This window comes from Serinus canaria, chromosome 14 (genome assembly GCF_022539315.1).
Source record: "Serinus canaria isolate serCan28SL12 chromosome 14, serCan2020, whole genome shotgun sequence".
Lineage (NCBI taxonomy): Eukaryota > Metazoa > Chordata > Aves > Passeriformes > Fringillidae > Serinus > Serinus canaria.
Window position 1 is genome coordinate 11563876 of NC_066328.1, and position 16524 is coordinate 11580399.

At 43.9% G+C, this 16524-nt stretch overlaps 1 protein-coding gene across 2 annotated transcripts in view; it reads right to left on the minus strand.

Moving 5' to 3' along the window:
- Nucleotides 1-16524, minus strand: part of MAD1L1 (mitotic arrest deficient 1 like 1) — a 348568-nt gene that overhangs the window by 105670 nt on the left and 226374 nt on the right. For both annotated transcript variants that reach the window (XM_030229927.2, XM_050980223.1), the window contains one exon: nt 16195-16402. In XM_030229927.2, the coding sequence (XP_030085787.2) occupies nt 16195-16402 (208 nt within the window). The remainder of the gene's footprint in view (nt 1-16194; nt 16403-16524) is intronic.

The window sequence follows — 16524 nt, forward strand, 5'->3', positions numbered from 1 at the left end:
TACTAAATAATGATTCTCACTTCTCAAGCCTACAGGCTGCATCCTACTTCTCCAGCACCACAGAACAAGGATTCATTTAAAATCTTCAAGTATTTCTCAACCCAATCACCAGACAGTTGGCCATTTCCAGCCAGCACTGACCAATTTTGACCAGCAGTTTCCACAGTATCATCCCCCTTGCTCTGATCAGGGATGTAACAGAGGCAGCATCACTGGCAGGTTGGTATCAGACCATCTGGGCTCAACCACACTCAAACATCTGCAGTGCTTCACATCTGGCTTGACCTGGCAGCACCAGCTCGAGCAGATGTGTTCAGCAAGGAACGATGTGACCAAGAGATGCAGCCCTGAGCTGTGCCAGCTCTGCCTCTTTCCCTGCTCCTGCAGCCCCAGTGGGACAACTACCAAGTGGAGTTAAACAAAGGAGTTAATAAGTACAGCTGGAAAGAGGTAATAACAGCAAAAGACAACTAGAAAAATACCTTTGCAAGCAGATGAAGCATGTAACTACAGGTAACTAAAATGCTTTTACCACGTTGGGTTTTATAGAACTGTGTTTGCTTTTCCTCAGCCACAGAAGTCAGAGATTGTAAACATCTGCTTGTTCACGCTGCCTCTCTCCCACAATGTTTTGATTTAGGTATTTTCCTGTAATGTCTGCAACTTCAACACATCAGAATTGTGCCAAGGCTTCAGTAACAAACAGTAAAAAGGATTGAAGGTATTAGAAAAGTGAAAAGCTAATAAACCCAAAGCCATTAAAACAAACTGACAAGAGCCCTGGCATCACTCTGAAGCATTCCAAAGTAGAATTTCCTGAGCTGAAATTACCTTGAATACATCTTTCCAGTAAAACTGAAATTACCTCTCTTTCAGCATGAGACCTATTGAAGTACTTGACCCTTTGGACATTATAATCTTCTTGGCAGCATTATCAACAGTTGCCTCAGAAGCTGGTGAGCTGGAAGCCCAGCATGACTGTTTGTCATGGTTTAACCCCAGCCAGCAAGCAAGTGCCACACAGCCACTCATTCACTCCATCTCACCATCTACAGGACTCTCAGTGAGGTTTATTCTGCTGTTCCCTTAATTTTATTTACTAGTATTTGGATTCCAAAACAAAAAAAGGTCAATTTTGGCTTAATAGAGATTATAAAGAACTCGTGTAATTTGGTTTCTGATTTAGTTATCAGTCAAAAAAGACATTCTGTAGTAAGAAGTAAAAGATAAAACCATAAAGAAAGGTTTGCATTACTTGCAGCTGCTCAGATTAAAAAAGAACCCAAAACCAACAAACAAAAAAAATTAGAGAAAACTTAAAGAGATTTTTATTAATGCTTTAGATGACTTAGAGAAAAAGTCACTTAATCATAACATTGTAAACAAGGAAGTTCTACAGCAGTATTTAAAAATATCCAAAATCGTTTCAGGAGCCCCATTGATTTGAATTAGGCAGCTGCATAATCACAGGGGCTGCAATTTTAATGAACATTTCAACAGGAAATGTAGAGCTGATTATATATATCAAAACAGGAAAGATCTGAATGCTGCAGCAACTCTTTTTTTGTTGTTGTTCTGTTTATTACCTCAGTGTGCAGATCCAAACTAACTCCAGAAGTAATACAGAACTTACCTGACAGCCCCTCTCTCCTTGGCTCCCAATGCTTCCTTCTGGCTGCAGCTCTGATTTTACTGTCTTGATACATGTCATTAGGCACAGCATTTTGAAAAATAATTAGTGATTCAATCAGATTTTACACTGGATCAAGTGGCTGGAAACTTCAATGCTGTGCTGCAGTTTTCCCTTAAAATACTTTAGGGCATGTTATATATACTTAATTAGATAATGTTTATACAGTGCTTTGAAGAAATAAGGAACTCTGTAAGGGCTGGGTCGCATTTTCAGAAAGGAAAAGAGCAGTGTTGAGACAGCACAGGCACAGAGGGAGAACAAAGCTCTCAAAAGCTGAACACCACCTTGTTTTCAGAAAGGTTTCAGGACATTTGAGAAAATACATGTCAGCAGCTTCCAACATCCAGGCACTGAGAAAGAAACAAAAGTTGTGAAACAGGGGATGCTGCAGAGGCAGTGCAATGACAGTGCTGCTGATACCAAAGTGGGAACAGTGGCACCAGAGTCACAGGGGCAGCTGCAGCTCTCCAGAAGGAAAAGTTTGCTAATACCCAAGGCCAGGCCATTATTATTACCCTCTTACAGCAATGTGCAACATAAGGACTCAGACAGAGTTGTAGCCTTGATAAAACAAAATGCATTCCAGTCCTGGGAACACTCTAAAGAGTGGGAACTAATGGAATAAAAGTACCTGGCTGCTTATTATTTTGAGGTGAGGGAAGCAGGGCTTTTTTGTTAAAGTTAGGGTGCTCTTGGGTTGCATGCTAAAATACTAAAATACACTGCAAAACACAAAAATGTGTCTTCCTAGGAGGAACAGGGGAGCAGCACATGGTCTTCCCCTGACTGGGCACCCAGAGCAAGCACAAAAGGGGATGCAGAGCACAGAAAGGGTGAGGGCCAGGTTCTGCTCTGGATCAGGATGAGGCACCCCATAAATCCTTCATCCAAACTTCTATTCAAAGAACTTGGAAAGCAACAAAGCAAGCTGTGCCTAAATCCACTCAGAATGAACAAGAGATGCTGCATCCAGACATTTGGCTCCCTACAGGGCAAGAGGCACAGAGAGTGCTCCAAAGAGTTTCCAGTGAGCAATGAAAGCAAACAATGTATGCAGGGAGCTTTCAAAATGATTGCAGAGAGAGCCCTGAGCTTCTGTTCAGTGCGTTTTTGGGTTTTTTATTTGCCTATAACTAAATTACATGATTTCTTTGCAAGTCTAATTATGCAGTTAATTGATGCTGGTGCCCTTTAGCATCTGGCATTTAAGATTAAGTAAATAATGGAGAAAAGTGCATGCAGCACCCAGCAATAATTAAACACAGCAAGTGTTTGTTTCCCCACCCTCCCCCGTTCTAACCTGTTACATATAAATCTCTGAGGATAACTGTCTTTAACAGCCTCAAATACACTTACACACCATATAATGGATACTTGAGAACAGTATTTTTCCTCCTAGAGATCATGGATAGCAGGTGTATCTTTGCTCTTAGTTGGGAGATTTCATTTCATGCCTTGCACTCAAGGGGAAGGAAAAGCTTCATTGTGACAACTCTACCCAACTGAAGAGCATGGTAAATGGATCTTCATGGGAACATACTTTTAAATCCAGGACTGTGACTGTTGGCATCATGAATTAAAGATTTGTGGTCCAATATTTCCCTTTTTCACATGCATGCTTCCTTCCTGATGGACCATTCAATGCTATTCATGCATTTCCTGAAGACTGTGGGAATGCAGGTTATGAAAAAGAAAGATTGTGTTATCGAAAATAAAACTCCAGGGAGACTTTATTGCTGCCTTTTAGTTCTTAAAGGTGGTTTATAAGAAAGACATGGAGAGACCTTTTAGCAGAGCTTCTGCAATTGGTTTTCAACTAAAAGAGGGTCAATTCAGACTAGATTTAAGGAAGAACTTTTTTACAATGAGGATGGTGAAGCATTGGCGCAGGCTGCCCAAAGAGGTGGTGGGTGGAAGCATTTGAGGTCAGGCTGGACAGGGCTCTGAGCAACCTGACCTAATTGAAGATGCTCCTGCATATTGCAGAGGGTTGGACTAGATGACTTTAAAGGGGCTCTTCCAACTCAAACTAGAATATGATTCCATGATTTTTCACATGTAGAGCATAGCACTGAGATTTCCATCTGATCATAAGAGCACAGTTTCCTCAGAAGGCCATATGTTAAGCACTGGACACAAGTTACAAGACCTACTCCAAGTCTTATGCTACAAGAAACTCTGAGCCACCAACAGCAGACCCAGCTTCTGCTGCTCCTCCAAACAAGACCACTCAGGAGCATAAGTTCAGTCCAGCAGATCAGTGTCAGCCAGACTGCTTTCCTAATAAAGCTTTGATTCAAACACTATGAAAGGTTTTTAGTTCTTCCAGAGCTGCCTGATAGAAGGAATTCCTGCCCAAAGATTAGTGCCACAATCTTTTTAGACTCTGCGAGCAAAAAAAAGCTTGTGTGGAGACTCCTGCCCTCCTCCCACGGGTGCCTAACTAATACCTCTGGCATACTCAGAGACCTTTGGACAGAAGGTGCTACAGAAGTGGAAAATATTATCATCACTATGACTGCTCCCACCAGTGCTGACATCCAAGGGAGAGCTCTCCCAGCAGATGGTGAAGTTGTGAGCAGGGCTGGCTTTGGTTATAATTTCCCACAGACTCTCCTTGTTGGAGCAGCTTCCCTTCTTGATGCCTGAAGAGCAAACCAGAACCTGCAGAACAGGACTGCATCCTGCTGGTCAGTACCACTGACACATTCAAACCAGCCAGCACTCATATCACTGCAAACTAAATCATCCAAGGGGCTTTCTAATTAAAAAGAGCTTCACTTGGATGGCAGTTCTTTCTCCTGCCTGTCACAGTCAGCCATCCCCTGAATTCTGATCATTAAAAGGAAAAAAACCCAAAGCATTAGTCAGCTTTTGTTAAGTGTCAAACATTGCCTCTCTAAACAATGAGCAAAACAAGGAGAGGTGTTTAATAGCTCTCAGAGCAACTTTATACCTTCCTAAACACTATTTCTGTACCTCTTGCTAATTGCTTATTTGCCCTGGTTGTATGGAAGAGCCTGGCTCACTCCAGCTTTGACAGAGGAGAACAGCAGTGTTTAACATGCTGCAGGAGGTGTGATATGCCTGGTTCTAATTTTTATCCTTATTTATTTCTGTCGGGGTTAGCAGCTGAGGACTCTGAGCTACCTGAGGCGTAACTAAGATGCCATTAGCTTTAAATCTGTTCCCAAGTGCTGCAAGCAGCCTCTCCATTTGGCTTAGGACATCACCTTACAGATGAAGCCTTTGCATATGCGGGAACATTCTGCTCAAAACTTCTCTCTTCACCAAATCTTCCTAGGCACTCTGGAATAAAAGCACAAGGTAATGCTGCCCTCCCCTTTCCTGGGACTTTTCATTGTAAAATGTGAAGGATGCTGTAGTAGAAAGAAGTGCTTTGAAACGGGAGCGAAGAGTAATCTCTGCTACTCCTTGTAGCACCATGGGAGTCCAAACACGTTCTGCAGGGAGCTTGCAAAGGCATCAGCATCCTGCCCACGTAGCAGGGAAGGGACTCATCGTGGAAACAACCTGACCTGGAGTTCCTCCTCATGGTGGCTGTCGATGGAGATGCCTTTAGCCCACATCTGCGACGCGGCTCTAACATCAGCGGCTCGAACGCGGGATTTATTTTTATCGCTTTGCTAAAACGAGACAGAAACTTCCCCTTGCCCGAATCCTGCCTCACTTCAGGGAAGGCAGCATGGCAGTCTAAAAGGGGAATCACACGCCGTCGTCATTACCAGCCTATTCAGAAAGCCTTTGCTGAATCCCTCAGATCTGCACGGGCGCTTTGATGCCACCAGCGGAGAGATTTCCGATGACACATCCGCAGTCTCCGGCGAAGGTGGTGCTGCTGCTGCTGCCTCCGGCCCTTCCTTACAGAAACCTCTGATCTATCTAATTTAGGTACTTTTGCTGCACACCTATGATGGTGTCTGATCATGGCAGAAGGTAACTTTACAACATTGCATACCTGCCCAACTACCCACCATGCCACAGCCCTCCAACAGGACCCATCGAGACTCTGCTATTCGACAGAGACAGAAATGCCAGAGAGAGAAAAGGCAATTTGTGAATCTGATCTCATCTCCAGCTTTTCATCTGTTTGATTTTCATCCATTGAGCTGGAGCCGGTTGTATGTAAGAAGGAATATGCTGTTTCCTAATGGAAGCTGGATTGACCTGCTCCTCTTTAAGTGGACATGCAAGACAAGCTGGCACTGAAATGGAGAAAACATGGAAACACTGCAATAGCAAGGGAAGATGCATCAGTGCTGTGACACACAAAGCACACCTAGCAGCTTTAGTTCACTGTAAAGAATGGGCTGCTCCCAGATGCTCAGAAATCCCTGATGGGGAGACATGAGTTTCCTGCATTTTAGGACTTGCTATGATTTAACAAAGCCTTTCCTCCCTGGCACAAAACAGCACCAGCAGCACGAGGTGCCCAGACCACAGCCAGCAGCACAGAGAGCACTGCATCTACTTACTGACCTAACACATGGGTGTTAGCAAGCCAGGTCGATAGGGGTGAAGATGCCAAGACAGGCTTTTCTCCCATCCTGCAGATATCCTTATGTCAGCACCACATTCTAAGGGATATCAGAACTCTACCACATCATGGTACTGATGTCAGTGCCATGATTAAGACAACAAAGTAATTACAAGTGTCTGCTTTTGTATGCTGATTGTTTTCCAAATAGATGTTCTCCATTCCAAATAAATCCACTATGGATTAACTATTCTCCTACTTGTTCACTACCTAGAATGTATTTGATTAGAAAAGCGTGATCAAAACTCTGCTTGACCATTTTTCAGCACTTCACCATTTTTCTTTTCCTCATCAGGGAGAAAAATGTATCCATTAGTTAACCTTTTCAAACACATTCTTTTTGTAGTCTAATTCAAAGAAGGATTATAAAAAAATCGTCAGACTCGGCATGTGAATAGCTTTTTGTGAGCACAGGGAACAAGCATTCATATATCAGAACATCAGCATGGGGAGATAAGGGAGCTGTATACTGAGAGCTTATCTGAATGCAAGATCAGCCCTGTGAAACCAGCATAAACATCAAGGACAGAATCCATATATTGATGTAATTCTTAGTGCTACTAGTGCATTTGTGTGAATTTGCAATTAAATAAAGCTTATTCCTTACAAAGAAAACAAGAAGTTAAGGATTCAATTCAAGGTCTATTGAGATCAATGAGAATTTTTTTCATTGCATTTGAATATAGCTCTCTCTCCCTCCCTCCCAATGTGTCTACCTGAATATTAAGAAAGAAATTACCTGAAATTTGTTTGTACTACTTTTAAACAGACCAAGAATTGAATTCTCAATTCTCTTAGTCTGCTTTCTAAACCAGCAAATCCAAAGCTCTCCTTTCTTCCACAGCTAACATTTAATGTATTTAAATCCACATTCGTTTTGTACCAAATAAAGTCATTGGAAATACCACAAATAAATGTGGGTGACAAATTAACTGATGCAGGCAACATAACTTTGAATTTCCTGACTTTTAGGCAATTAAAATATCAACTTAATTGTTGGATCTGTGTAGCTTCTCTCATTTTAATATGTAAATCAGTCTCTATTACGCTATAGCTCAAAGAATGTGTGACTCTGCTTACTTGATTAGGCTGGGAATTGCTGGTCCTGCTGTCACTATGTTTACACTCTAGTGACAACTTTGCACATCAAATTCACATAATGCAATGTCATCAACTTACTCATCAAATACAAACTTCTTAAATACAGCCGCCGCTCTAAAATACTGAACCTTATTTTACTTCATTTACGGCTCCTAAATAATCAGCCTAAGTGAAAAGAAAAACTGTAAATTCAACTGCACAACAGTATTTCTCAGAAAAAACAGCTTCCCACAGACAAGGAGATGCAGCAGAAAAACAATCCTTGCCAAAAGTTATCCTTTGGCTCTGAAATTTTAGTTGCATGTTGTCCCTTTAAAATGTGGTACGAGGAGACAAACTTTATTTCTCAGTCTCCACACATTCACCCCACCTCATTTGGGATTCAGTGTTAAGGAGCCCTGATTTATCCTGTGAAGATAGTCAGATGTCAGCTCCTGGCCACTTGTAAATTGATACGAGGACTCCAGAGAAAAGAAGCAAACTCAGTCTTTTTTTTCCTATTATGAGCTGATCACAACAGGAAAACCATCTTGGATAGTATGGAGGGGGAAGAGGTAAATAAGTTCAGTATTTTCCCATTCCTGTAATCTTTCCTGAATCCAACAAACAGCCCCAACCAAGGGGACATTCGCCTTGCCAGCACAAGACTTTTTTAAGACTTCCCAATGTCCTTGAGACTCCTTGCAAAGTTCCTCCACTGGATTTCTACCACTCTACTGGCTCACAGAGGTATCAGGCTTTAATTTCCAGGAGAAACAATACATTGACAAGATGCAGAGCAGAGATCTGAGGCTCTCTGCTGCCGGAGCGCTCCGCCACGCTGGCAGGCTGGATTTTCTGATGTCAGGGAAATCGTGTCGGCCTGAATTTGAGACATCAGCACAAGCCTTTCTTCTCAATCCTGCTGATGAATGAAAGAGCATTTTCAATTGTGTACATCCAGAGGCCTTGTGGCACATCAGGCCTAATCAAAAGCTGCTCCATGATGTCAAGTGCTGTCAGAGGCAGCTCACAGCACAACCCCACAGGAGCCAAAGGGCAACTGCAGATAATGCTGCATTTCCTCCCCTTCGGGGCTGGAGAGATCTAGCAGGAGCATCCCAGCCACCAAGGAGGCCATAACCAAGCAACGAGAGATCAACTCAAATATCCCAAAACAGAACTGCCAAAGTTTACCATAAACAAAGCCCAATGGGCTGCTGGCCCGTCTCTGGTCGATAAAGAAACCATCAGCACAGAAGAGACATTGAAGAACCTGAGGGATGCAGAAGGACTGTGGCCACAAAGGGTGGTACCTTTCACGTGGCAGTTTCTGTACAGTACAAATTTGATGGTGTTTTACAAGGACTGTGGGGGTGGGAAGGATTTAAAACACAGAGAGAAGGGTTTTGGATCCTTCTGCCGCTCACTGACTTTTCCTCTTGCAAAGGCTCTGAAAGTCCCATGAGTAGAAATGAAGGACCTACTTCTGTGGGTTACTTCTGGTAGTGAGAGCAACTCTTCCACATGCTCATTTTGTATTTCACTCAGCTACTGATGGACAGGAAACTGGAATCCCAAGTAACCAGGTTTAAAAATACTGTTTCAATTACCAGCTTTTCCTAAAAAGCCACATACAGAAGGAGACAGAATACTCCTCGTCAGCCCAGGTTTCTCTACACATTTTCTCTTGATTTATCTGCTCCCTGAAGTCACCTCTAACCTTGCTCTCTGCCCATCTGTAATGGTTTCAGCTACCTCTAACCTTCCCACCCACCTCAGCAAAGGCAGCCTCTTCTTCCCCAGATGTAACACCACACCTTTACTGTGTCAGGACCGAGTAAGGAAAATGCATTTGCCCAGGAAACCAGCAGCTTTCTCCTCAGCTGTATTTCTTGCAGTGCTACTCATTTCCATTACACCCAGACTCAAGTCAGGATCAATAAGCCCAGAGAATCTTCCCCTGGGAGCCTCCTTCCTCATATTGCTACAGAAACCATTGCAGATGCTGTCTCAGTTGTGTTTAAATTTGGTGCTCCTCATCACATATACATTTTTATTTTCTTTTCCATTTCCTTCTCCCTCACAACATTTTTACTATTTTTTTCTTTGCAAAACTGGGGGTTTTTTATGGAACAAAGCTTCTACTTCTACTAAATATTTTGTAATCCATTTCTACACAGTGCCTAGGAAGAGGGCAGAAGATGCTTTAAGAAAAACCCTTGTAGGACTTGCTGGAGCTGTATGGAAGTATTATGTAGGTTCACAGGCTGCCTCTTAGAAAAACAGAAATACTGAGTTCTCCAAGAACTTCAGATGTGAAATTGGTAGAAAAGGAGGGCAGGAAGAAATCCTGCAGCTTTTTTTGCTCTTTGTGAAGGCTAAGTATAGTCTGGATAGTAACCTTTGACTGACACTAAGTTTTACACATTTCACCAGCTACAACAGAATTACTTTACAGAATTTATTACAAACCTCTGGCTCCCTGGACAGCAGACAGAGCCTGAAAGTTCTAACAATGTCTCAGTGGCACCTCCCATCCCAGTTACACAAGAAGCTGCAGGCTTCAGGCATCCTTGGGGGTTTGTTGGGTCAGCAACCTTTGGCCCTCTTGCAGCACACAGATTACACTGAGCTCAGGGCAAGCCTCTGCTTGATCAACAGACTCATGGCATCTTGCCACAGGCAGGGCACAGTGTTTGCAATATCCTCAGTGCTGCATGACTTCACATCTGTGTTATCTCCAAAAAGAAAAAAAAAACTTGGGAATCTTTCTGGATCATGAAAACTATATAAGATTCAAGCAATTTTCTTTTAAGACCAAAAATAATTTCTTCCAGCCCTTTTGAGACTTTCATTCAAGCCAGGACCTTCATAGGTGCCTGCAATGACTTCAGTAGTGCAGAACATTTACCATCAAAGGCACTGTTGCTGAATCAGAAAACACAAAAGCTTCAATGCACAGCTCCCCTTACAGCTGCACTGCCCAAATCCATTGACACCATTTAGGGACTCTCCCCTGACCACTGTAACCCTGTCAATATAAAGTACAGGAGATCACAACTCAGCTAGAGTTATTTATGAAAACAGGTATATTTAGCAGCACCACCTGGCTATCTCTAGTGCTGGGCTGAGACAAAGGGATATGGATAATAATGAAGGGAATCAAAGTAAGCTCTGTTTAAACTATCAGCTTATTCCCAGTCTTAATATACAATTCAGGTCCCAGACTGGTCTAAATGTTTTGCAGAAGAGAAAGTAGCCCCATAAAAACAATAATAAGGAGAATTAGCTGGGAGCTGGAGGGATTGCCCTACAGAGGCTGTGGAGTCAGCACAGGAGGGCAGGCAGCTCCCAGTGGGTCAGGACTGCTGCTAATAACTCATCCCTTGTGCTGCTTTCATTTGTGGGTTGCACACACTGATGCTATGCAGAATCTTTGATGCAGGTAGCATTAGGGGAGGATTTCTTCCCCCATCAAGGATATGTGGCCATCTCTGGAGTGAAAGAGGACAGACCTTCATCAGTGCACAGCAAAGCACCAGAGGCAAAGTCAAGCTCTTTATTAACTTCAGATGAAATTGGGATATGCAGAAAGCAATTTACTGAGATACAGGCAGGGCACAAAGGCTAACATCCTGTTTTTAACAAAGTCCCTTAACATCTGAAGGCAGCAAATGCCCTGGACCTTTGTGTCTCTTAGAACAAAGGCAATTCCTTCAGTATGAGTGAAGGGGAACTGGCAGGTTAAACACAAGTGACAGAAGGGTCACCTAATGAATCCTTCCTGTGCTTCAGCATGACACTGAAGGAGAGCTGCCCTCTTGCACTCACCTGGCCCAAGCCCATTTGACCAGTGGGATGCTGAGAGCACTGGCACAAAGTGAGGAATGGAGGCTGCAGTGCCACATGTGCACCCACCAGCAGCTGAGGTCAGGGAAGGATCCTCCATCAGCTGGACTTGGTTCTCATTCACAGGTGCAGCCCTCATCATGTGTGGATTCCCTACACAGATGGCAGGAAGCACCAAGGCTTCCAAGCACCAACAGCTCAGACAACTGTGGATGGAAAACAGCAACTTCTAAATTCCATCTGCTCCTTTTTTGTCACCTTCTGTACCCAGAAACACATTCATCAGAAGCACAGGCACAGTGGGACAGTGACAAATTTTGCCGTCTCTGGCTTGTCACTTCAACAAGATTAGATTATTTTAATATTAATTCATTACCCAATTTAAATCCAATTAAATAGATTTCACAAGGCCCTGGCATGGCTGTGATGCTGGGGACAGCCCCTGCTGAATGCCAGGTGTAGCATCTGTGTTAGGACCAAACACCTGCCTCAGAGTGAGATTCTCCAGTCCTTCATCAAGACCCCCTTTTCCCACTTTTTCCCTATCAAGGGGAAAAGGACACTGAAACCACTGAGATGGATGAACAGCTTTTCTTTTTGGTGAGATTATGCTTAGGAAAATAGTTCCAAAGTTCTCCACAGATGGTTGAAATCAGAGTTGATTTCCCCATCTTCCTTCCTGGTAGGGGTGCCAGCCTCTCTCTCACCAGAAAGAATATTAAAAGCACTTTTCCTTTTTTTCACGGGGAGAAGCTGCATGAAGAAAGGAACACTCTGGTGTAGCTATGGGATAGCAATAAATCATGAGAGCTCATGGAAAATTCACATTACTGCATTCTTTTAGTCAGGAACCAGCTTCCATGGATCACCCATTCCTACCTTCAGATACATTACATTTAAGATGGGAACACAAATGGAGATAAGGAGCACCTGAATAATTCTCTCTCATTTCTACCTATGCTTTGTTACAAGTCATTACTTCTCCAGCTCTCTTTTAGCTGCCATCTAGATACTTGCTTGCAACTAAGACCCAAATCTATCTCTAGCAGTGCCAGAAATCAAGAGGTCTACCAGGACCCCACAGGGCAAAAAAAGAGAGATCAAAACAGAAATGGCCTGGAGAGAAATGGGGAAAAAAAATAGGAAAAGCTATGGAGATGGAAGAAAAAAAGCAGAAGATACAAACTGAAATACAGAAGAGGCAGTGGAGGGAAGGTGTGAAGAGCAAGGGAAAGGGAAATGCAGAACTGGAACAGATTTCAGATCTGTGCAGCAATGCCCTGTGCCACCTTTCCAAAGCTGTCACAATCTGCATCCCTGTTTCTGAGGCAGGAGGACTCGGTGCCTTTCCCCAGATGGCTGTCTGACCTTGGTGCTCCCTGCTCTTACACAACCCAGCAGAGGAGCACAACACTCACAGAGCTCCAGCCCACACCCTGAGTGCAGCACCCACAGCCCTGCCCCCCAACACCCCAGGAGCCTGCAATGCCAATCTGTATTTTGGAAAAGGATAGGATGTTGCTATAGCTCTCCATAGGTCCCCATCTGAACAGAGACTATTATGGCATAAATGAGAGGAAAGGGCCACTGAACCACGTGGCAAGTTGCCAGGCTGTGCTGCAGCCTCCAGCAGTTATGCTCAAAGAGATTTAAAGTCCAGCATAACCTTGATTTTTAATAGAGTCACATTTAATGAGCTTTAACGTCCACAGTAATAATTTTCTTATTACCTACGCAGGAGTCGGAAATACAATCACAAGAAATGTGCTGCACTCCAGTCCAGTGAAGGGATTTAACAATGGCCAATACATTATTATCAAAACCATCAACATCATTGTCCTTAATGCCTTTTTTTGGTTGGTATAATTATAATTCTGTGAACCATAAGCAGAGCTGTTGCATACCACATAAGCTTGCTGGATGCATCAAACCTGGCTGGCTGGAGGCCACCCAAATCCCTCACCTTGCCAAGCAGCCAGTCAGGTTATATGGCAAAACAGTACAATAAAATCTTACATTTACCTCTATCTGTCTAAAGGCAAAATGCAAACTTACATATGACCTCTGTTGTCCTCCCAGCTTTTATCCACACTCTTCCTACTCTGTCCTTGCTCTCTCTTCACCCCATTCTACTCTGACACCAGGGACCTCCCACCTCAAAAGCTCAGAGAAGTGAATTTGCCTCCGGTGTGTATCACACGAATGAGCAAGATAAACAGATGGGGACTGCAGCTGACAGAGAGGGGTGCAAGAAAAACTCCAATTCTTGTTATTTTTGTACAGAAACAGCTTCACAAAGCTCACAGAAATCCACTCCCTTATCATGCACAATAAACCTCCCTCCCTGGGGTAGCCAATTGGACAGTGACAAACAAAGCAGAGGGAGCTTCTGCCACACGCTCCCCACTTCACACCTTGAAAATACACTGAAGCAGAAGGCATGTGGCAGCTGTTCCTGTGGGCAGAGCTAAGAAAACAGCAAAAGCTGGATCTTCCATGTCTTATCCAGAGGGAGACAGTGTGAGTTTTCTGGCCACATGAATCCATGTTGGTGAGCCACTGCTGAACAGCTGCTGTATCCACACTGCGGGTGCAGGATGGAGTCAATACAGAAATGGATGCAGCCTGCACAGCACACTTGATCAGCTGCCCCCAAACCCACTGGGAGCTCTCCCTGCTCCAGCAAGGAGGCCAATCCTGGCATTCACCTTGCTAATTTAAAGCCAGCTCAGAATAACCCAGTAACCTTGTGGTCAGCACTGTAACACCCTCAGCATCTCTTCACATCCCAACATTTGCATCTGACTACGCTGCTGAATGCTCCCACAGCAGAAATGAGAGTTTAGGTGCATTTATGGTAATGTGCCCTGTGCATGACAGTGATGCACATAAGCACATGAACTACAAGAAAACATGCCTAAGATCTTATCACATCACCTGGCTTCCTATACCTTCACCCTGTCCTCAAAGAATCCACAGGGCTGCTCCAGTCTTCAACAGCTTTTTCCCATTTTGTTTACAAGAACCACTTCCAGATGCACTTATAGGCACTCTGAGAATCCAAAGGGCCCTCCTGTGACTACTGAAGTACTTCCCACCCTTCTATGTTCTGAACCTGATGCTCTCTTCCATCTGAGCTGGGTACCAGAAGTCAGAATGATGTAGCTTGGGACTGGGGTAAAAGGAAAAAAAAAAAAGCATCACATACATGAGGCTGGAAATACCCTGAAACCCAGCAAGGTGTTTGTTTTCCTGTTGGAATCAAAGGCAGAAGAGAAAACAGCTTTAAAAATGCATCCCTTCTGAGCTAACGACAAATTTGGTAACATCCAGCACAGAGGCACCTCACAAACAGCTAAAAGCAGCTGTACAGAAAGGCAGCAGAATAATAATTCCAACACATGAGAGGAGGCACACGTGAGGAGCACATTCCCCCAGAAGAGATGGTCTAATTACTGCAGATGATACCCCAGAGGTTCATCCATCAGTGACAGAGGCACAGGCCTGACCCCACCTCTGCAGCCTCTCTGCCCCTGCCCTCCCTGGGCACTGCAGCCCCCGGACCTGCAGCATCAGATGTGCCTGGCACTCGGGGCATAAGGACAGACAAGGGCACTGGGCAGCTGCATCTACTGCAATTTAAACACCTAAAACACACTGCATGTCAAATTCAAATTGCAATGCAAGAGCTATCCCCAGGAACTGCCCACTGGGGGTCTGAGACTGGAAGCTACTACAGACAATAGGTTTTTTTAATGTTTGCCAAGTGTTTCATGCTTATGCATCTGTTAGAGCAGCCACTAACAGGAGTGACAGAACTGTCACTTACTTGTGACATGCAGTGAGCTCTTCACTTTATAAACCATCCCATCTGCACTTCTCACCATCATATTTTTAAGGCTATATAGTACCATAATCCACCATGAGATGCTGGAACAAACACATTCTCAGCAGTAATAAAGTGCCATTGCTTGAGCAATGGGAAAACTGACAAGCTACTTTCTGAGAATTTCTGTTTCATTACAGAAAAATATGTTTTCTTCTGTGGATTTTCTTTAAACCAGGGCTCTGCCCTTTTGTGGGTCTGAAGTCTCCAGTACTTGTGACCTTTGGGAAGAGCTCTTCTCTTTCAGACTCATCTGAGGGAGGATCCTGACCTCCAGACACTGACCAAGTACGTGCAGTTGGGACACACCAGGTGTACTCCACACAGACCTTCGTTTCTCTTTCATTTTTCTCCTCTCTAACAAATTGTTTTGAGGCCATGAGAGAATTACAGCAGTAACTTCTCCAGGGCTTCAGCATAACTTGGTTCTGCCTGGTCTCTCACAGTGTTATAGGTGATGGCTTAGGCTTTACTGATATCCTTACCTTGATTTTGAGAGTCTGAGAGCATGTCTGGAGGTGCTGATTTTTGGGGTTGCTGTACTAAAAAGTCTCACTCAGGTATGTGAAAGGAAGACAGACTGTACTGGAGTGCCACAGATTCTGTGAAACGTATTTAGCTCAGTGAAAGATGTACTCTGCTTTCATGGAGTATTGAATGTAGCTGTGATTAATGGGGCACACATACACTGATAAACAATATTAATTTGTTTTAAGCCAGGTCTGAAAAGATTTCAACCACTTGCTTCCCTGCAGCTATGAAAGTTATTTCCTGCTGTCTGCACTACCTCAAGGGCTAAACCAGCCCTGAAAGGAAGGAAATATTTCCTTTCACTCTGTCGGCAGCACCAGCCTATGAAGGCTGTTGTATTGGTATTTCATTCATCATGAGCAAATGATATGAATTATTATTATTTAGCCTTACCACCCACCCTCTACCACACTGCCACAGGATTGCCACCTCACATCCACTCTCTCCTGCATTAACCCAGCTTTTTTCATTTTCCATATAACCACTCCATCACACACACTGTCTGCAATGCCTCCATCTGCTTCTGCACTCAGTTCCTCTGGCAACACGGATTTTGAATAAATGCATCCCCAGGAGCAGAAGCCAGCAGCCTACCTGCAACTTCTTGTGGGGACTGAAAAGCCCCAACTCCTTCCAGACTCCCAGGGATGGAGCCCCCTCCTTTGAGTGCCCGCACGAGCTCCCGCAGCCTCTCACACTCCTCCTGCAGCTGCTGCTGCTCCTCCTTGCGCTGCTGCTTGGCCAAACTCATCGGGTTCATGCTGAAATGGACAACTTTGGTCTTGCTGGGGTCGTAGTCACCCTGGGGGGCAGGAAAAAAAAAACAAAACACCTTGAGTAACCAATCCAACCTCCAAGTTCACCTGGCCTGTATCACTCAGTGGAATAAAAAAATGTTACAGCAGAAGTAAGGTGACATTTATG